The 22,610-nt window shown below is 44.1% G+C and overlaps 1 protein-coding gene across 1 annotated transcript in view; it reads left to right on the top strand.

The window, feature by feature from the left end:
- The window catches only part of B3GALT5 (beta-1,3-galactosyltransferase 5), a 59,921-nt gene extending 39,613 nt beyond the window's left edge, over positions 1-20,308 (top strand). Inside the window, exons 2-3 of the mRNA XM_075332903.1 lie at positions 11,312-11,416; positions 17,084-20,308. Coding sequence (XP_075189018.1) covers positions 17,084-17,977 — 894 coding nt within the window. The 5' untranslated portion in view covers positions 11,312-11,416 and the 3' untranslated portion in view covers positions 17,978-20,308. The remainder of the gene's footprint in view (positions 1-11,311; positions 11,417-17,083) is intronic.
- Positions 20,309-22,610: the final 2,302 nt, after the last annotated feature.

The raw sequence follows: 22,610 nt of genomic DNA, 5'->3' as shown, positions 1-22,610 counted from the left end.
ATAGTACGGGGTGACACTGTTGTACCCTCGGACTGCAGGGCAGCTTGAACTAGTTTTGATGTTAGTCGAGGTTCTTTATCCACCATCCGCACAATCTTGCGTTGAAATCTCTCGGCAATTTTTCTTTTCCTTCCACATCTAGGGAGGTTACCACAGTGCCATGGGCTTTACACTTCTTGATGACACTGCGCACCGTAGATACAGGAACTTTCAGGTCTTTGGAGATGGACTTGTAGCCTTGAGATTGCTCATGCTTCCTCACAATTTGGATTCTCAAGTCCTCAGACAGTTCTTTGGTCTTCTTTCTTTTCTCCATGCTCAATGTGGTGCACACAAGGACACAGGACAGAGGTTGAGTCAACTTTAATCCATGTCACCTGCTGCAAGTGTGATTTATTATTGCCAACACCTGTTAGGTGCCACAGGTAAGTTACAGGTGCTGTTAATTACACAAAGTAGAGACGCATCCCATGATTTTTCAAACAGTGCCAATACTTTTGGCCACCCCCTTTTTTATGTTTGGTGCGGAATTATATCCAATTTGGCTTTATGACAATTTTTTTTTTCTTTTCATTGAAGACAAATTAAACGAAGATAATACCAAAGAATTTGTGATTGCAATCATTTTCAGGAAGAAACTGAGTATTATCTGACAGAATTGCAGGGGTGCCAATACTTTTGGCCAGCACTGTATAGTACTGGTAGAGAAAATTAAGGTATATGACTCACAGGTAGAGAGCAGTACAGTACATGTAGTACAGGTAGAGAGCGGTACAGTACATGTAGTACAGGGAGAGAGGAGTACAGTACATGTAGTACAGGTATAAAGCAGTACAGTACATGTAGTACAGGTAGAGAGTATAGTACATATAGTACAGGGAGAGAGGAGTACAGTAAATGTAGTACAGGTAAAGAGTGGTACAGTAGATGTAGTTCAAGTAAAGAGCAGTACAATACATGTAATACAGATAGAAAGTAGTACAGTACAGGTATAAAGTAGTGTAGTACATATAGTACAGGTAGAGAATGATACAGTACTTGTAGTACAGGTAGAGAGTGGTACAGTACATGTAGTATGGGTAAAGAGTGGTACAGTACATGTAGTACAGATATAGAGCAGAACAGTACATGTAGTGCATGTAGAAAGCAATACAGTACATGTAGTACAGGTAGAGAGGGTACAGTACATGTAGTACAGGTATAAAGCAGTACAATACATGAAGGGCAGGTAGTGAGGAGTACAGTACATGTAGTAAAGATAAAGAGCATTACAGTACAAGGAAAGAGCAGTACAGTACATGTAGTACAGGGAGAGAGGAGTACAGTACATGTAGTACAGGGAGAGAGGAGTACAGTACATGTAGTACAGGGAGAGAAGAGTACAGTACATGTAGTACAGGGAGAGAGGAGTACAGTACATGTAGTACAGGGAGAGAGGAGTACAGTACATGTAGTACAGGGAGAGAAGAGTACAGTACATGTAGTACAGGGAGAGAGCAGTACAGTACATGTAGTACAGGTAGAGAGGAGTACAGTAGATGTAGTACAGGGAGAGAAGAGTACAGTACATGTAGTGCAGGGAGAGAGCAGTACAGTACATGTAGTACAGGTAGAGAGGAGTACAGTACATGTAGTATAGGTAGAGAGGAGTACAGTACATGTAGTACAGGGAGAGAAGAGTACAGTACATGTAGTACAGGGAGAGAGCAGTACAGTACATGTAGTACAGGTAGAGAGGAGTACAGTACATGTAGTACAGGTAGAGAGGAGTACAGTACATGTAGTACAGGGAGAGAGGAGTACAGTACATGTAATACAGGGAGAGAAGAGTACAGTACATGTAGTACAGGGAGAGAGCAGTACAGTACATGTAGTACAGGTAGAGAGGAGTACAGTACATGTAGTACAGGTAGAGAGGAGTACAGTACATGTAGTACAGGTAGAGAGGAGTACAGTACATGTAGTACAGGGAGAGAGCAGTACAGTACATGTAGTACAGGGAGAGAGGAGTACAGTACATGTAGTACAGGGAGAGAGGAGTACAGTACATGTAGTACAGGGAGAGAGGAGTACAGTACATGTAGTACAGGGAGAGAGCGGTACAGTACATGTAGTACAGGTAGAGAGGAGTACAGTACATGTAGTACAGGGAGAGAAGAGTACAGTACATGTAGTACAGGGAGAGAGGAGTACAGTACATGTAGTACAGGGAGAAAGGAGTACAGTACATGTAGTACAGGGAGAGAGGAGTACAGTACATGTAGTACAGGGAGAGAGCAGTACAGTACATGTAATACAGGTAGAGAGGAGTACAGTACATGTAGTACAGGTAGAGAGGAGTACAGTAGATGTAGTACAGGGAAAGAAGAGTACAGTACATGTAGTACAGGGAGAGAGGAGTACAGTACATGTAGTACAGGGAGAGAGCAGTACAGTACATGTAGTACAGGTAGAGAGGAGTACAGTACATGTAGTACAGGGAGAGAGCAGTACAGTACATGTAGTACATGTAGAGAGCTGTACAGTACATGTAGTACAGGGAGAGAGGAGTATAGTACATGTAGTACAGGGAGAGAGCAGTACAGTACATGTAGTACAGGGAGAGAGGAGTACAGTACATGTACAGAGAGAGAGCGGTACAGTAGATGTAATAAAGGTAGAAAGCAGTACAGTACATGTAGTACAGATATAGAGCAATATAGTACATGTAGCACAGCCAGAGAACATTGAAGTACATGTTGTACAGGTAGAAAGCAGTATAGTACATGTAGTACATATACAGGGCAGAACTGTACATGTAGTACAAGTAGAAAGCAGTATAGTACATTAAGGGCAGGTAGAGAGCAGTACAGTACATGTAGTACAGATAGAAAGCAGTACAGGTAGTACAAGTAAAGAGCAGTAGTAAAACTCCACGCCCAAAGTAATACAATAAACAGCAGAAATAGGATACAACAGCACACGGACCGGTTTATCAAAAGCTATAGTCGACATGGGAAAACAGGCTCCACCATCTTAAAAAGTGACTGTGATAGGTCTTTCACAACATGTGATCCAAGAGGTAACCAGCAGGTTAGCAGAAATTAACTCTTGAAAGTCCAATCACTAATGAGGACACATATGATCGATGCCTGAGCCTGGCTGTGGAACTCAGAAGCACCAAAGGATGCATAGTGTCGATTGTCAGATTCTGCAGTGTGCACAGCCTCAAATGCCGCCATGACACTCGTTGAGTTTAGATCCAAATCCTGTGTGATAGAAATGGTGTTTAAATCCTCTTGGATTATTTCAATGATGTTTATTCCAATAGTCGATTTAGCGTTCCTGGTTAGTTTGCTACATAGACCAACACAGCATAAACTATAGTTGGCATGGGTAGAAGATTTCCTCCAGCCTAAAAATGAGAGGAGTCAAATTGATAGGCTTGACATGTTATAAGGAACCCAAATGAGCAGGCTAGCAGAGGTTCACTACCTAGCCCGGGCAGACAGCAGGTCGACGCCTGAATTGATTAGAAATGCTAGAGAAACCATTGGACAGAGTGTTAGAACCTGCAATATGAACAGAGCCTGACACTGCCATGACAGTTTGGTGAGTTTTGTGTAAAGCTCTGTGTGACAATTATCCGAAACAAAAAAATTGTTAATGTTTTCATAAGTCGATTGGGGCGTGAAGGAGTCTAATCCAAGATTGTATAATCCTTTATAGTATTCGGCAAAGGCTTCCACTATTTTCATTGGGTCAATACAATTAAATCCTTCTTTATTATATTGTTTATCCTGTTCCTGATTTTTTTTTTGTTTTGATTTTTTGGGCCGTGTATTTCGAGGGTTTGTTAATAGAGGAATATTGGATTTCAAAGTCCCTACAAATTTTTCAGAGAAAAGCAAGTTTTTTATTTTAGTTCTAATTTGTAGTATTTCCCTGTGAATTACTGGAGAAGGGTTCGATGATTTTCGTTGTAGCTCTTCTATCTGCGATTGTTTTTGTGGAGTTTTTGTATATATACTGCTCTGGCAAAAATTAAGAGACCACTGCAAAATGTTCAGTTTTTCTGATTTTTCTCTTTATATTTTTGAGTAAAATGTAAATTGTTCTTTATTCTATAATCTATTGACGACGTCTCCGAATTTCCAAGCAATAAATTTTGTATTTATTTTCTGAAAATGAGAAATGGAGAAAATAACAACACAATGCACAGAAAGCACAGCGCTTTCATACCTCAAATAGTGAAAAGAAAACCAGTTCACAATCATTTAGAAACAACAATACGAATAATGTTATACCTCAGGAAGATTCAGAAATCAATATTTTGTGGAATAACCATGATTTGTAATCCTAGCTTTCATGCGTCTTGGCTGCTTTTCTCCAGTCTTTCACACTGCTTTTAGGGGACCTTATGTCACTCCTGGCGCAAAAATGTAAGCAGTTCTTTGTTTGATGGCTTGTGACTATCCATCTTCCTCTTTTTTACATTCCAGAGGTTTTCAATGGGGTTCAGGTCTGGAGATTGGGCTGACCATGATAGGTTTTTGATGTGGTGGTCCTTCATCCACACATTGGTTGACCTAGCTGTGTGGCAAGGCGCATTGTCCTGCTGGAAAAAACAGTCCTCAGAGTTGGGGAACATTGCCTGAACAGATGGAAGCAACTGTTCCCAATCAGTGCCCAGTATCTTTCTCCCTGCCTCCAGACATTTGAGCAGGATGTGAGTGCTGCTCTGACTTCCCGCTCATATGTCCGAAGACGAGGAGAAGAAAACCAGTGCTGATTGGTCGCGGGGCTCGCGTGTTAAAGCAATATCACATGGGCACTGGGAACGTGACTTCAGACATCGCTGGAACTGCGCCCACACCGGAGGTAAGTATAAGCTTATTATTTATATTGAGGGCAAACAAGGGGAATGCGTAGAAGTTGCCCAACTAGTGGACAACCTCTTTAACAATAGATTTGAACCTACAAAGTCCTCCAGGTAAACTCGGCAATGCAAGACTCTAGTCCAACTGGAGTAAAGAAAGTCTGTGGAACTGGACCTCGCTGTTCCATCTTAAGTATACATAAGACGATCCCATGAAGGATAATGGCAAATACCGAATGAGAAAGTCAAGCAAACAAGCATAGTTATCAGTAGATTATTTTATTAGTATCTATTAAACACAGTTAATCTTTGACTACTTTGATTTCCGTCTAAAGTCCTTTTGAAATAAAGAAAGCCCCAAAGCAAGTAATGCTCTTGTACGAAGATTACTTCAACTCTTAAATCCGGAGGGTTGATCCCATGAAGAAAAAAACGTATGGCGTTCTTCAGGTTTTATGATGAGGGTCTTTTGGGAAATTATCGTCTTTTTCAATAGAAGAAATGACATTTTCTTCATCCTCAGGTGTAAGTAGTGGGATGATTTTCCCTTTGAATGAAACCAGGAGTTTGGTTGGGAAGCCCCAACGATATAGAATTCTCTTTTGCCGTAGGGTTTCCGTAATAGGATGAAATGATTTCCTAAGTTGGATTGTTTCTTTTGACAGGTCTACAAAAGATTTTAATGCGCCCGTATGGCTCCGGGAGATTTTGGTTATTCCTCATATATTCCATAATTAGCTCCCTGTTTTGGAAGAATTGACGAAAGGCGAAAGATAGTATCTCTCGGGAGTTCTGGAGAATAGATTTTGGACGTGGGAGGTGGTGGCTACGATCTGTGGTAATGTCCAAATCCGTCAATGTTGGAATTGCTTTAATCATTAGGTTTTTAACATAGTTGGAAAGCTTGTTTGGAGGGATTTTTTCAGATATACCTCTCATTTTTAGGTCGTTTCTTCTCCCTCGATTATCCAGGTCCCCTAACTTTGTGTGCAATTGTTGGATTTCTGAGCGGAGGTTACCTTCTTCTTTATCTAGGTATTCTTGCCTATTTTCCATTTGCTCTTTTTGTCCATTGAACCTTATCTTTTATTTTAGCCTCTAGATTTGATTGTACTAAACGGCTTTGATTCCCAAAAAAGATATTTACATTATTACTTAAAGGAGTTGTAACATTAGGTACAAGGAAGTAACATGAGAACGGCGAAAGGGAAGGGAAACCCTTTGTCAACGGAAAGGGAAGATGGTGACCCCTGACCAAACCTACTGCTGGTCCCTGGCTTTCCTCACCACCCTAAATAGGTTCTGCACCTATGCGCCGAGCTGGATACCTGACCCTAGCTGACCTTAAAATAGGCCCTACGTAGGGAATGAGGGAATGGATGGGATGAGCGCTTAGTCAACCCCACTAAGCTCTAAAGAACACACCAGGATAACAAACAGGGTTAAAGTAAACAAATAACTTATCTACAGATGACTCAGGTAGAGGAACTGCAACAACAACAAAGTTTCTCCAGACAAATACAAGCTGACTGCTTGCACTGAAGACTTATTAAGAGTATAAAAACTGTAACCAGCAGTAAACGGGATTGAGAGTATTTAAAGACAGAAAGGGAAGTGCTGAAGATTAACAACTAAAAATGTAAGTAAATCCTAAAGAGAAAGGGATAAACCCCAAGCAGGGAAAATGGGAAAGTCAGAGAGCAGCTGGTGTAACCAAGTGCTGCGACCTTCTAGAGCAGGAAACTACAGGACTGTCTGTCAATTGTGAAACATCAATGACACAAGTTTTCCACTACTTTTTCATCCCCTTGCTATATAACGTAGCTCTTCAAAACAATACCATTTGTAATATACCTGTATTGGATGTATAGTTTCTCTGAGCATATCTTAGCAGGGATCACATAATACTGGGTTGAAATGCTTTTCCAGCACAGAATTCAGACCAAATGAAAGGAAGTTGTCACTGGGCTCCTGATGGTGGGCGTAGACGTTTTGGAGTGAATGACAGCTTCTTAAGCTTGAAGACACAATTAGTCTGCCTCACACAAGTTTAGTTAACAGTTTCATTCAACAGTAATAGCAGGGTCCCACAGCTTTGCTAGAGAAGTGCTGCAATCTTCATTTCAAAAGAAAAGGGTTTAGGTAATCCAATTACTGGCATGGACAGCTGAAAGTGCCGAAATAGGCTGCACTGGCAATCTGGCAATTGCCAGGTGGGCTGGTACCTACCCTGGGCTGCTTTTACACTTGGTATCTCCCAATATCTTCAGCAGTGCAGGGTGGAGAATTAAAGGGGTGTGCTAAGCGCTGTCTCACAGGCTACTGCAATGAATGCTGGAACTTGTAGTAATAGAGCCCTGGGTAGAGGAGGTTATGCAGTTAGGAAACAACAAGCGATGCTACTTGGTAAAAGGTCTATATTACAATAATAAGAATATGGATGCAATTAGTAATAATAAATAATAATAATAATAATAATAATTAGTAGCACATAATAGCACGATTGATGAATAAAAAAATGAGCTGAGTTAGGGTAGTGGATAACTTCTTTATGACTAAAATATTGTCCTTCATGCTTTGCTCATATGAGTTAGCTAGGTTGATACGTATTGAGGTCTAACAACTGATCCTGGTAAGTCAGGGAGGTTTGGATCAAGCCAGGGTTTGTTTTTTCTGGGCTGGGATTTGGGGATTATCAGTGGAGAGTCTACGTTCTGGAATAATTGAGGGCCTTGGAGAAGTGAGTTCACTGAACCACATGCACCTGGGTCTTTTCTTTTATTTGAAAGGTTAGAGTTAGTAGTTTCCATGTCTGATGAATCTTGGGTCTCCAAGGGATATGAGCCAGTACCTGGGAGATTTTGCAGGTGTTTTTGATTACTACTACTCTTTGTAATGTGCCAGGGATTTTTTTTCCCTTCTATTGTGTTGGATCTGGGGAGGGGTTCAGGCATTTACTGTGTTTCCCAGAAAATAAGACATGGTTTATATTATTTTTTGCTCCTGTGCTAGTGCTTATTTCAGGGGGTGTCTTATATTTTCCTATAAACAACAATCCACATTTATTCTTGAACAAAAAAATATATCAATATAATCCTGTCATCACATTCTGGAACATCAACATTTTGGTTCAGATGCACATTTTCTTATCTGATCTGCTATTCTCATGGTGCAGAATCCTATACTGGTGGGTACAGACCATATTTCCAAAGGTTTATAATACTTGCTTAAATTTATTGTTCTCTATGTATTGCTAAGTTTACCCCCAAAAGAAAGCAGACACCCCCTAAAAGAATCGGACTTACCAGACCCCAAACAATTAAGGCCCCGTCACACGCAGCGACGTATCTAACGATATATCGCCAGGGTCACGGATTCCGTGACGCACATCCAGCATTGTTAGCGACGTTGTTGCGTGTGACAGCAAGGAACGACCGTTAACGATGGAAAATACTCACCAAATCGTCCATCGTTGACATGTCGTTCCTTTTTAAAAAAATCGTTGATTGTTGAGGACGCAGGTTGTTCGTCGTTCCTGCGGCACCACACATCGCTACGTGTGAAACCTCGGGAACGACGAACTACAGCTTACCTGCGGCCGCCGGCAATGAGGAAGGAAGGAGGTGGGTGGGATGTTACGTCCTGCTCATCTCCGCCCCTCAGCTTCTTTTGGGCGGCCGCTTAGTGATGCTACACGAACCGCCCCCTTAGAAAGGAGGCTGTTCCCCGGCAACAGCAACATCGCTAGGCAGGTAAGTCCCATGTGACGGCTCCTAACGATATTGTGCGCCATGGGCAGCGATTTGCTCGTGACGCACAAACGACAGGGGCGGGTGCTTTCACCAGCGATATCGCTGCGTGTAACACCCCCTTTAGAGTTGGCAAGTGAATGGGCTCTCACATACAAATCTGCCTCGCCATCAGGTACCCCTGGGTTCTACAGCAATTGGCTCCCCCTGGTGACTAGAAGCAGTATCACTCCTGTGGAGGGAGACTGGTATCCAATCTGTTGGCAGCTGGAACGTGAGGGACCTGACAGCGACGCAGACCTCTGTGTGAGAGCCCATCCACCATCAGCACTTCACAGTCAACTGTAATTGTTTGAGGTCAATGCAATTTTTTGGGGGGAGAGGGGTCTGCTTTCTTTTGGTGATGTCTTGTATCTTTTCTTTTGGGGGTGTCTGCTTTTTTTGATGAAGAGTCCTGCTGTATTATTTAACTTTTCAGCTGCTTTTTTATGGAACGATAACTAAGGCCTATTTTTGAAGTAGGGCTTATATTTTAAGCATGTGCAAAAAAGCCCTATAAATCCTACTAGGGCTTATTTTCGGGGTAGATCTTATTTTTGGGGGAACAGCCCTTGTGCCACTGCAGTTAGGGAATCTGAGTCTGCGATACTCTTTGCGGTAACAATACTGGGATTTCTATCCAAAACTAAGATGGAAGACGGCTGTCACTTAAGTGTACATGCATTTAGTATTAACTGTATCAGGACACTGATACAGTGGCTTTGGAAAGTGTAGACCCTTATTGGGATTTTTCCCCAAACTAAAGTTTATGGTGACAGTCACTATATGCAGATATTTTTAGTACTCGCTATACTGAGGTACTCATACTGTTACTATGAGGCGTCTCTGGTCCTGCTGGGCTGGGCAGCTCCAATACAGGGACTGGAGGAGAGGATCCCCTCTCCGGACCAATAAATTATGTTTCTGGGTTAGTGACACTGGTTGATATTCAACCCTGTGTTATGCTGCAGGACTCCTCGGGTAGCGCAATGACCCTGGTAGTTTAAGTGGGAGGTCTGGTCGCTGCCCCCGGGATTGTCGGGATCTTTGGTGAAGTTGCAGGGTCCATGTCGTTCTCTCAAAATGGTTTAGGTTTGATGGGTGTTTTTCTCCAACGACATTAAGAGCTTGTGTTGGTTTTAAAGGTGATGTCCACTACTTACACAACCCTTACTCATGCGGCCACAGTTCCAGCAATGTCTAAAGTCATGATCCCGGGGCCCATGTGACATTGTTATGACACGTGAGCCCCATGACCAATCAGCGCCGACTTCCATCACCCAACTTTTGGACTCACCTCCTGTTCAAATGTCCGGGCAGGAAACAGAGACCGAACAATGATTGGTCGCAGGGACCGCATGTCATAATGTCACCTGGGCCCTGGGATTGCAACTTCAGACATCGCTGGAACTGTGGTTGCACCGAAGGTATAGGCTTACACTATGCGAGACAAATGGTGGTCACACCAGATACTGACTAGTTTTCTGGACCCCCCCTCCCATAGTTTAAAACTGCACATTTTAGAGTGACCTTTTATTGTGGCCAGCCTAAGGCACACCTCTGCAATAATCATGCTGGCCAGCCTAAGGCACACCTGTGCAATGATTATGCTGGACAGCCTAAAGCGGGCTTTACACGCTACGATATAGCTAACGAGATGTCGGCGGGGTCACGTCGTGACGCACATCCGGCATCGTTAGTGATATCGTAGCGTGTGACAGCTATGAACGGGCAGAAATACTCACCTTCTCGTTCATCGCTGACACGTCGCTCGTTTTCTCAAAATCGAATGTCCTGTTGTTCATTGTTCCCGGGGCAGCACACATTGCTCCGTGTGACACCCCGGGAACGATGAACAGAGCTTACCTGCGTCCCGCCGGCAATGCTGAAGAAAGGAGGTGGGCGGGATATTTACGTCCCGCTCATCTCCGCCCCTCTGCTTCTATTGGCCGGCTGCCATGTGACGTCGCTGTGACGCCGAACGTCCCTCCCACTTCAGAAAGTGGACGTTCGTCGCCCACATCGAGGTCGTCTGGAAGGTAAGTGCTTGTGACTGGGCTTAAACGAGTTTGTGCGCCACGGGCAGCAATTTGCCCGTGACGCAAAAATGACGGGGGCGGGTATGATCGCTCGTGCTATCGAACGATAGATCGACTCGTGTAAAGCAGGCTTAAGGCACACCTGTGCAATGATTATGCTGGACAGCCTAAGGCACACCTGTGCAATTATTTTGCTGGACAGCCTAAGGCACACCTGTGCAATGATTATGCTGGACAGCCTAAGGCACACAATAATCATGCTGGCCAGCATAAGTCACACCTGTGCAATAATCATGCTGTCTAATCAGCATTTTGTCATCTTGATATGCCGCACCTGTAAGGTGGATGGATTATCTCCGCAGCGAAGAAGTGATCACTAACACAGATTTAGACAAATTTGTGATGAATATTTGAGATAAAAAGGCCTTTTATGTACATAGAAAACGTTTTAGATTCTTGAGTTCGGATCATGAAAAATGGGAGGAAAAACAAAAGTGTCGTGTTTCTATTTCGCATCTGACGGGATGTGACCACAGCTTTGTTAAAAGTTTAATTTAGCTCATGTGAGATATTTTTATGTTAAATATTTTGGTAAATTCTAAATGGTGTTTCCTTCTTCTTCATAGCGGCAAAATGGACATGTCTTTCTTCATGACCTACTATCAAAGTAAAATTCTCACTACAAAGTCTGACAGATTTGTCCTTTGATTTTCACCCTTGAGGATTACAAGGTAGGAAATGAATTGTTAAGGCTGTTATTTCCTTTCAGATGCTACCAGTATATGGAAAAATGTATATCACAACCATTAGACCAGAAACTAAGCTCTTCCTTCTTTAGTATATATACATTATCTGTATATTGTACATATTTGTGTATATACACCTGGCAATTCAGCGTATGTTACCTAATACGCCATCTAATAACTCACATCTACTTTTTATCACTTTATTGCCTCTATGCATGTTATTTATTTTACTTGACCCACAAAATTAAAATGGTAACCTATATTGTATGGACCCTAAAATAAATTATATAAAATATATAAAATAAACAAATTAATTAACTAACATTAAAAAAACTACTTGTCATGGAGAAAAAAAAATATAAAGATAAAAAAAAGAAGTGTTGAGATGAAAAATCTAAATGTTCGTGGTTCTGTGAGACACGGAAATGGAGCGGGGGCACTGATGACCAGTAGTACGAAATTAAGGTGACCTTATTCCATGTATGAACTTGCTGTTATCTTCCCTTCTCCTTCTTGTGAGACAGTCACTGACACACACAAAAAAAATACCAGCAATTTAAGATAAACCATGAGAAGAATCCATAAGAAAACCATTGCCGGATGGAGTCTTATTTTGTTGTCTTGTGGTCAAAGTCAGTTTGTGGAGCAGAAACTCCACGTTTTTGAAGAATTTTATTTTTTGAGGAGAATTTAAAGGGTGTCCACTTTGCTTCCTCAAAAACTCTGTATGCACAAGGCCTTGTAATGGGATTGGTAAGACAATGAGTGTCCTGGGCTATGAGGAGATGCAGGATGGAGACAGGGGACTCAGGAGCTTGGAGGGTTTGCAGGATGGAGACAGTGGACTCAGGAGCTTGGAGGGTTTGCAGGATGGAGACAGTGGACTCAGGAGCTTGGAGGGTTTGCAGGATGGAGACAGTGGGTGTCAGGAGCTTGGAGGGTGTGCATGATGGAGACAGTGACCTCAGGAGCTTGGAGGGTTTGCAGGATGGAGATAGTGGACTCAGGAGCTTGGAGGGTTTGCAGGAAGGAGACAGTGGACTTAGGAGCTTGGAGGGTTTGCAGGATGGAGACAGTGGGTGTCAGGAGCTTGGGCTTGGAGGGTGTGCAGGATGGAGACAGTGGACTCAGGAGCTTGGAGGGTTTGCAAGATGGAGACAGTGGACTCAGGAGCTTGGAGGGTTTGCAGGATGGAGACAGTGGGTGTCAGGAGCTTGGAGGATGTGTATCATGGAGACAGTGACCTCAGGAGCTTGGAGGGTGTGCAGGATGGAGACAGTGGACTCAGGAGCATGGAAGGTTTGCAAGATGGAGACAGTGACCTCAGGAGCTTGGAGGATGCGCAGGATGGAGACAATGGACTCAGGAGCTTGGAGGGTATGCAGGATGGAGACAGTTTGTAGTCAGGAGCTTGGAGGGTGTGCAGGATGAGACAGTGGGTGTCAAGAGCTCTAAGGGGCTGTTCGATGGATACAGTGGGTGTCAGGAGCTCTGTGGGGGTGCAGGATGAATACAGTGGGTGATATGGGTTCTGAGGGGTTGCTGCAGGATGGATACAGGGAGTGTCAGGAGTTATGAGGGGGTACAGAATTAAGACAGTAAATGTCAGGGGCTTCAGGGAGGGGATGCAGGATGTATGTAGTGGATGTCAGGGGCTCGGAGGAGATGCAGGATGGAGACAGTGGATGTCAGGAGCGCTGAGGGGGTACAATGTGTGTCAGAAACTCTGTGGGGGTGCGGGATGGAGACAGTAGGTGGCAGTGGCTCTGAGGGGCCCAGAATGTAGACAGTGGGTGTCAGGGGCTTTGAGGGAGTGCAAGATGGAGATAGTGTGTGTCTGGGGGGGATCTGAGGAGTACAAGATAGAGATAGTGGGTGTCAGGAGCTCTGAAGGAGTGCAGGAAGGACACAGTTGGTTTCAGGTGCTTGGAGGCAGTGTAGGATGGAGACAATGTGTGACAGGAGAAATGGAGTGAAGAAGGAGACAGTAGTCGAGGGAGGGGGGCTGTCATTGGAGCTGATAAATGGATCAGTGGGAGTGGTGGATGTCGGAACCTCACTAATCTTATATTGATGATCTATTCTAAGGAGACAGTGGCTTACTGGTGCTCTGAGGGAGAATGGAGACATTGTGTGGCTGAGGCTCTGGGTGTGGTGTAGAAATGAGCCAGTGAGGGTCAGAGGCTTTGGGGAATGTAGGAGAGAGACATTAGGTGACAGGCTTACGAGAGAATGTAGGAAGGAGACAGAGGTTGTTAGGATCTCTGGGGATTGCAGGAGAAATGTAACACCTGCCTGGAACCACAGACTCGGACTGGCTGTCACGCCAAGGCTAAAGGAAAACCACTCACAAAGCAGGACCCCGAGAACCCCAAAACCCTTTAATCCCTATACAGGAATTTACAATTACTGCAGGGATCCGGAGATCGCTACCTGTGTAAGGCTGCAGTCCAGAGGAGAGTAGTAGTCAGTCAGGGTCAAACCAGGAGATGCAGCACAGGGACAAAATCGGCAGACAAGGACGTAGTCAGGAAACCAGGCAGTGGTCAAATCTGGATCTGGCAGCGAGGTACAAAAATGGCAGGCAGGAGGGTAGTCAGAGAACAAGCAGAGGTAAAAAAACTGGGATCACTTTTCAGAACAGAGCGGGAACCAGAAAGCAGGAATTCAGAACTATCTCTGACAGTGACCAGCAGACAGGAGGGGGAATTAGAAGGTTGTGGTGTCTTCCCATTGGCGGTGGCTGAATGATGGTAACTTCAGCTGGAAGACACATGACACCTACAGTCAGCCAGTGGTACTGCAGGTCCCAGAGAAACCCAGCTTAGTGGAAGAGTGGAGCTTGCGCCCACCAGAGCCAATGGCATCAACTTCTCTCCTATCACCAGCACAGTCAACGGCGGGAACACGGCATCGCCTGGTGATTGAAGCAGAAGTCGCAGGAGCGGACTCTGGCGGGGACGTGACAAGAAGACAGTTGGTGGCGGGGGCTCTGGGTGCTCCCTGTACAGAACACAGAGAAGCGGCAGCTTCAGAAGTTCCCTAACCTCCCTGCCATAGTTACACAGCAAAGAAATAGTTCCGTCCCATACAAGAGCCATTATGCTGTTCTTTGTAGGTAGGGATGGAGGGATAGACGATTCCCCTCCTCGCTCATCCTTTAGTAGTACATACTAGGGACAGGTTGCCAGCAAATAAACCGGAGACGGCTCTTCCCCATGAGTCAGGGGTAAAATGATGCTTGTACGGCTGCAGAATCCGACCAACAACTGATCGTCTCATGTTAAAGCCTTGATAATCATACTGCTGTTGGCTCACTGCAGGTGGGCGAGGTGTTGATCACATTGTGACTAGGGTTTTAATTTTTATATTGTGTTCACCTTTGTGTGATTTGCATGGAAACTTGGGATCCAAAATATCCAAATATTTTTTGGTGAGCTGTGTACAATGATCCAGTTCATCAAAAAGAGCCAAAATGTCCATCAGACCAATAGTCATATTGTGTCCCAGCCTTAGCGTTATACCAACAGCGAGAGGTACTGTGTGATGCTGACACCTACTGGCCACAATAAGTGTCGCTCAAAAACAGAGGAGGCATCGATACTGCTTTCTGAGATGGTTGGTGCAATTCCACTTTCTTTTAGGCTCCTTCACACGTCCGTGATAAAAACGCACGTTTTTCACGGTCCATGGTGTGGGTGTGTATGTGTGAGTGTGTTGTCAGTGTGTTCTCTGTGTTCTATCTGTGATAGCACACGGACAGCAGGAACTTCTATACTCTACTGTCCCCAGCGCTGCTGTCTCCGGCGCTGCTGCTTCTGGGTCCGCAGTGCAGTGAATACTCATGAGCATAATGAGCGGGCCCTGAAGCAAGTGACAGCATCACCGAAGGCAGCAGCATTGGAGACAAGTGAGTATAGAAAATCATTTTATTTCAAAGACACATGTTTTCTCTGGTAATTGTCACACTGATGTCACACATATTACATCAGTGTGTGGTATGTGTGACACCTGTGTTGCTGGAGAAAAACAGACATGTTGGCTTGTGGAGCTAACAGACACACGTTTGGCACACGGACACACATCTGTGAGAAAACACTGATGTGTGCGTAGACCCATTGATTTTAATGGGTCTGCGTATGTCCATGTCTCCGGTACGTATGAAAATGGACGTCATACGTACTGGAATCATGGACGTGTGAAGGGGGCCTTATAGATAGCTCTTTAGGTATGAAATTGTTTTTGGACAGCATGAAGTATATTGTGGATGCACCCTAGATACCCAAGTAGTGCCCTTTGGGCTGCTTGTATGGTGCAACCATAGAAATCAGACTGAATTGGGTGATGAGTCCCTTTTCTTACATCCACGATTGTACCTACCGTCATCTACCGTATTTTTCGGACTATAAGACACACCTGACCATAAAACGCACGTTTTAGAGGAGGAAAATAAGAAAATAAAATTTTAACCAAAAAATGTGGTCATGACACACTGTTATGGGGCGAGGATCTGCTGCTGACACACATGGGAGTAATGTCCCCAAATTCTCTACTAAGGTACCCCATTCTGGTAATGATCCTGCTGCCTTGTATATGATCCTGCTCATATACCCCATCCTGCTCATATACCCCCATCCATCCTGCTCATACACCCCATCCTGCTCATAATATACCCCATCCTGCTCATAAAATAGCCCCATCCTGCTCATAATATACCCCCATCCTGCTCATAATATACCCCCATCCTGGTATATGGCCTGTATCCTGTGGCACAGAAAAAAAAATAAACGTTTATACTCACCTTTCCTCACTCCATGCAGCATGGATCATCTTCCTCTCTGTCTCAGCTGCAGTGCCGCTGAGTGGAGCCGTCACCGTGTGTGGAGCCGTCCCCTGCAGCATCGTGATGTCTTCCTGTATGTCCCGGTCAGCTGATCTGTGTGGACGTTAGCGGCGCGCACAGCGATGACGTCATTGCTGTGCTCACCGCTTTCTACACAGATCAGCTGACCGGGACAGACAGGAAGATATTGCGAAGCTGCAGACAACGGTGATGGCTCCACACACGATGACTGGTAAGTGCACTGATTCACTGCACCCCGCGCTGATAATGATGCACGGGGGCAGTGAATACAGCCGCACATGATCACTCCAGGCTGTAGTTGCCAGGGCAGGCTGTTTAATATGCGCGCATTCCCCGCCCATCACCCCGCCCACCTGTGACTTCAGCGCTGAGGGATGATGAGCAGGAGGATGGGCGTGCATATTAAATGAGCGGGCCCACGTGGTCATGGGACAGCAGGCTGCTGCAGCCTGCTCGTGCCCCCGATGACCCGCTCCACCAGAGCACCCTCATTCCCCGCAGCCACATTCAGACCATAAGACGCACCCCCCACTTTCCCCCAACATTTGGGGGAAAAAAAGTGCGTCTTATGGTCCGAAAAATACGGTACCCATAGGCATACTTTACCATGTCACTGCAGCTGTTACCCCTATAAGGAAGGCCTAAGAGGAGGAGCTGTCATTTCCAGATCTCGGGGTGCCATGTGGACATTCATATCTCACTGTAGAAGTGTCTTACTGTGTCTACCAATCCAATTTGGCACCAAATGGGCAGTAACAATATCTTTTTCTTTCTCCTTCTCATTTCAGATGAATCGTAAAAAAGTAATCTTCGCCTCTTTGCTGATTTTTCCCGCTTTGTTCATGTTCGGGTTGTTCATCAAGCTGCAGGATTTCAATATATGGTATTTTTGCCTCGGCTGCAGTGACAACTATGTGCAATATCGTTTTGACTTCAGTAATAGAGTCTTCATGAAACTTCCTGAGGCAACTTGCAAAAAATCTCCTCCGTTCCTGGTTCTTCTCGTCACCACCACCTATGGACAGAAAGCGGCTCGACAGGCCATTCGGAAAACATGGGGGAAGGAAATAGTGATCCAAGGGAAGAGGGTGGTGACTTACTTTCTATTGGGCACAAGGGAAAATGAGAGTGTGAAAGAGAAGCTCACCTTGGCCCAAGAAAGTATCTTGTATAAAGACATCATCCAACGCAAATTCGTCGACTCTTACTACAATCTGACCATCAAGACATTAATGGGCATGGAATGGATCACCTACCGTTGCCCGCAAACCACGTACGTCATGAAGACGGACACCGATATGTTTATCAATACATTTTATCTAGTCGAACTCCTTCTGAGGAGAAATCAGACTTCCAACTTCTTCACCGGCATCCTAAAGCCGAATGATAGTCCTATCCGCAGCATATTCAGCAAGTGGTACATAAGTAAACGTGAGTATGAGGGGGAGAAGTATCCACCGTTCTGCTCTGGGACGGGTTACGTGTTCTCCAGAGATGTGGCACAGAAGGTGTACAATATATCGATGACTACCCCCTTCTTCAAGCTGGAGGACGTGTATGTTGGCATGTGCCTGGACCAACTAAAGATCCAGTTGCAAGAACTTCACAATAAGCCGACATTCTTCGCATCGAAGCCGCCATTTTCGGTGTGTACATACCGAAACATTGTTACCCGCCCATGAAGTCCAACCTCATGAAATCGTCCTGTATTGGGAAGCCTTACAGAGATCCAAAGACGAAAAATGTTGACGAATAGTGGTTGTTTTTTTTAAAGTTTTTAGAATTTCATCATTTGGGGTAGTCAGGAACTACCCAGGACTAAGAAATAAGGTCTCATATGGAACTTGATATTTTGTGCCTTTATTGGTTTCTTGATGTTGCACTTAAGTCATATTAAATGGGGGCTCCCTTAAAGAACTTGAAGGAGAGTTTGGCATGTCGATTAGACATGTATAAAACCCTTTTTTTTATTTTAGGTGTTTTCCATGGTGGTTCATTTCCAAATGCCAAGTCTATCCTACCCTGGGTGGAGACTAATTATCACATGACTGTGTAGACTAACCATTTGACACCCAAATAAGGGGTGTCTGTGTCATGCCCCACCCCTGAGGCCCAGCACCCCTTTTATCTTTTGTACTTTTGCATTTTCTTCCTCTTTTTCGAAGCGCCATAACTTTTTCTTTTTTTTTTCCATCTACACAGCCATATTAGAGCTTGTTTTTTGCCAGATAAGTTGTAGTTTTGAATTTATTTATTTTGCCATGACATTTACTAAGAAAAATGGAGAAAATTTTTCAAGAAAGTTGAAATTGTGAAAAACAGATTTTGGGGGTTTTCCATTTACAGTGTTAATTGGGTAAGAAAAATGACCTGGAAATATGAGTCTTCCGGTCAGTGCGATTATGGAGATACTAAACTTCTATACGGCTTAAAAAAAATTCTGAACTTTGTAAAAACTTTGGAACACAATTTTCTGAGTTTTCATATTTTTCCTTTGATGGAGCTGTTAAAGGCTTGTTTTTTTGTGTTGCGTTATTATTTTTATTGTTATAAATCAGGGGTACTCATGATGCATTGATCACTTTGTACTGCATGTGTAGGGCATGAAAAAAGACAATTTTGCTCTTTCTCTTGTTTTTTTACTTAATTGTTTTTATACCTTATGAGTTAAATAATTTTAGATTTTGATATGCCTATTTTTTTAATTATTTAATTTTTTATTTCTTTATCGTTTGATGGGAAAAATAGGAGAAAAATCAAACTTTTAATTGTTTTAATTGTAAATGTATATTTTTTTTATTTTATTTTTACTTTTATTTTTTAATTCTTTTCAATGGCCAGTATATAGTAAAAAATCACAGTTTCCGATCAAAAAGTTAATTATTAGCACTTTTAGAAAACAATCAAACCAACGACATTGGTCCAAAAATTGTGATATTGAGAATCAGATCCATCAACAGCAGTTTACTGACTGTTTCCAGTTTTCAATATGACAATATTTCCAATACACTTAATATTTAAATATTTGTGAAAACAGCAAAATAACTAAAGACGTGAATGTATAAAGTTTTAGAAACTTCTTAGAACAAAACAGGTAATAGCTGCCTATATTTTTTAGCAGATTTTATTGCGTTTTTTCTGTAATGGAATGGACTTTTTTTAGGAATTTTTATGAATGAACATCACTGTAAAGTCTGCGAATACCATAACAGCATTTTATTTAGCCGTCACATTTCCTCTGTTGTTTAGAAGGAGTAATAGGTATAAAATAGCGCCCCCTAGGGGTGCAATTTATCATGTGTTAAATAACATATACTAAATGCCTTAAATGAATGAGTATTATAAAGTACAACATACAGGTTATATGGATGCAAATTAATAACCTGCAAGTACCACTACAGCCATCCTCCTAATATATACCCCAGCTCCGTCCTATATAATAGGTTCTTAGAAAAGAAATAAAGAGTTAAATCACTGTATGCTCCTTGGGGGCTGGACCTGTAATATGAATATTGTCTGCACAGTATAAATGTCTCTACAGAAATAAAATCCTGATATTTTTATATTTTATTTTATTCTCCTGTGACTCTTTTCATAAAGCCAAATGGAAGTGATGGGATGAGTATGGTGGAGCAAATACCACACCCCTCATAGATAAGATGAATATGATGGAGCAGATACCAAACCCCTCATAGATAGGAGGAGTATGATGGGTCACATATCACACCCCACATAGATCGTATGAGCATGGTAGAGCAGATACTATACACCTTAGGTAGGATGAGTAGGGTGGAGCAGACACAATACCCTTCATAGATGGGATGAGAATGGTAGAGCAGATACCATATCCCTCATACATAGGATGAGCATGATGGAGCAGATACTATACCCCTCATAGATAGAATGACTTTGGTGGAGCAGATACTATATTATTCATTGATGAGTATGGTAGAACAGATACCACACCCCTCATAGAAAGGATGATTATGAGGAGCAGATACTATACCCCTCATAGACAGCTCGTACATCTCCGAACTACTCTCCCACTACACTCCAACACGTCACCTCCGGTCCTCCCAAGATCTCCTTCTCTCCTCCTCTCTCATTCGCTCCTCACGCAACCGACTCCAAGACTTCTCCCGAGCATCCCCAGTCTCCTGGAACTCGCTGCCTCAACACGTCAGACTATCCCCTACCCTTGCAAACTTCAAACAGAACCTGAAAACGCACCTGTTCAGAAATGCCTACAATCTACAATGAACTCGCTGCCGCCCGACCACCGTGCGGAGCTGTCGCCCGACCACCATGCGGAGCTGCCGTCTGACCTACACCCCACCTATTGTCTCCTCCCCATAATCCTATAGAATGTAAGCCCGCAAGGGTAGGGCCCTCTTCCCTCTGTACTAGTCTGTCTACTGTAACTTGTATATGTATTTTGTATGTAACCCCCTTCTCATGTACAGCACCATGGAATTAATGGTGCTCTATAAATAAATAATAATAATAATAATAATAATAGATAGGATGAGAATGGTGGAGGATATACCATATCCCTCATACATAGGATGATTATGGGGTGGCAGGTACCAAACCCCTCCTAGATAGGATGAGAACGGTGGTGCAGATATCACATCCCTCATAGAGAGCATGAGTATAGTGGAGAAGATAGCATGCCCCTTATAGATAGGATGAGAATGGGGAAGCAGATACCACATCCATCATAGATAGGACAAGTATGAAGGAGCAGATACTATACCCCTCATAGATAGAATGAGTATGGCGGAGTAGATACTATACCCATAGATTGGATGAGTATGGTGGAGCAGATACCAAATGCCTTCTAGATAGAATGAGTACAGTGGAGCAGATACTATACCCCTCATAGAATGAGTATGGTGGAGCAGATACCACACCCCTCATAGATAGGATGAGTATGGTGAAACAGATACCACACCCCTCATAGATAAGATTAGTATGGTGGGTCAAACACTATGTCCCTCATAAATAGTATGAGTATGGTGAAGCATAGAGATATGTGAGATATGAGATAGATGGTGAGGAGGTCTGGGCCACTTTCTTAGTCCTGCTCCTGGCCAGCCTTGATCTACTACCCCCTCTCCCCCACCCCAGGGGCTGGGATCGGAGTGGTAATGCTACAGAAATAGACAAATAGGAGTCACCAAAAGCTCTATCACACAATGCTTCAGCCTTACAAGAACCTTCCTGTCTCCTTGGGTGGTCAGTATAGTGGAATACTATTCTCTTGTGATTGTATTGCTCTCAAGAAATTGAGATATCACCTCTGTTGTCATATCTGATAAGAGGTTTAAATGTCTATTTTATTGTGAGAAATTGTATACCATTAATATGATGTACTGCCATTGAGATATGTGTGTGGCGCCCCTGACCTGGTCAGGCACCACTGAGTACTGCACCCATGCTGGGGACAGTACAACACAGGTAATCCAGAAGGCTGACTGGGGTGTGGTACACAGGCGCATAGTGATCAGGTCTCACACATGTACCCATGAGAGGACCCCTGGGGATCCCAGGAGGGGGAAAAGCCTTCACCTTCACTGGAATAGTGGAGGGGGCCAAAAGCCTCCATCTCCTCTCAAGGGGTGTGGTAAGAGAGTCTGGTTGCTAGGTGGCGTAGGCAGGCACAAAAGGGAAAGGAGGAGAAAACAGTCTGAAGCAGAGTGTGGAGGAGTGAGGAGCAGGAAAGTGAAGCTCAGACAGGAGCAGCAGTGAAGGTCCCAGATGTGAGCCAGTTCAGTGCAGAGTCCAGGGAGCTCGAGTGAGGAGCAGATCCCGTGGGCTGCTGTAGTCTGACAGCGTCCGCGCAGTGGCTACCGACGGGGGAGAACGGTCAACTAGGAGTGCTACCCGAAATCCATCTTCAGCTAGAGAGGGAGCAGCGGAGTGGGAAGTAAGGAGACTGCTAGAGAGTACCAGGCCCAAACGGGCGGCAGATCCCGAAGCGGAGATAGATCCAGCTTTCTTTTGCTAAACCTGCCGGTGTGGGGCTCTCAAAGCCCACGCCACAACACCACAAAAGCCGCAGCCACGTAGCCACAGTTAGGGCCCATAGGTCACAGGAGGCAAGCAGCTGGAGTGGCCTGGTCCAGGCGACAAGCAAACGGCAAACGAAGGGGAGAGAGGCTGCAGCATCTTCCCTGGGTGACCCCCATAGGGACTCAAAGTCGGGGTTACCCCAAACCACCAAGGGCTAAGGAAGGCGAGTTAGTAGTCACCCTCACAAGTCAGCCTGAAGGACACCTGGTTCCCACTTGGTTCATCCCAGCTACGCCCGGG

This window comes from Anomaloglossus baeobatrachus, chromosome 2 (assembly GCF_048569485.1).
Source record: "Anomaloglossus baeobatrachus isolate aAnoBae1 chromosome 2, aAnoBae1.hap1, whole genome shotgun sequence".
Taxonomy (NCBI): domain Eukaryota; kingdom Metazoa; phylum Chordata; class Amphibia; order Anura; family Aromobatidae; genus Anomaloglossus; species Anomaloglossus baeobatrachus.
The sequence above is the reverse complement of the archived record's forward strand: the minus strand, read 5'-3'. Positions and strand labels throughout refer to the sequence as shown.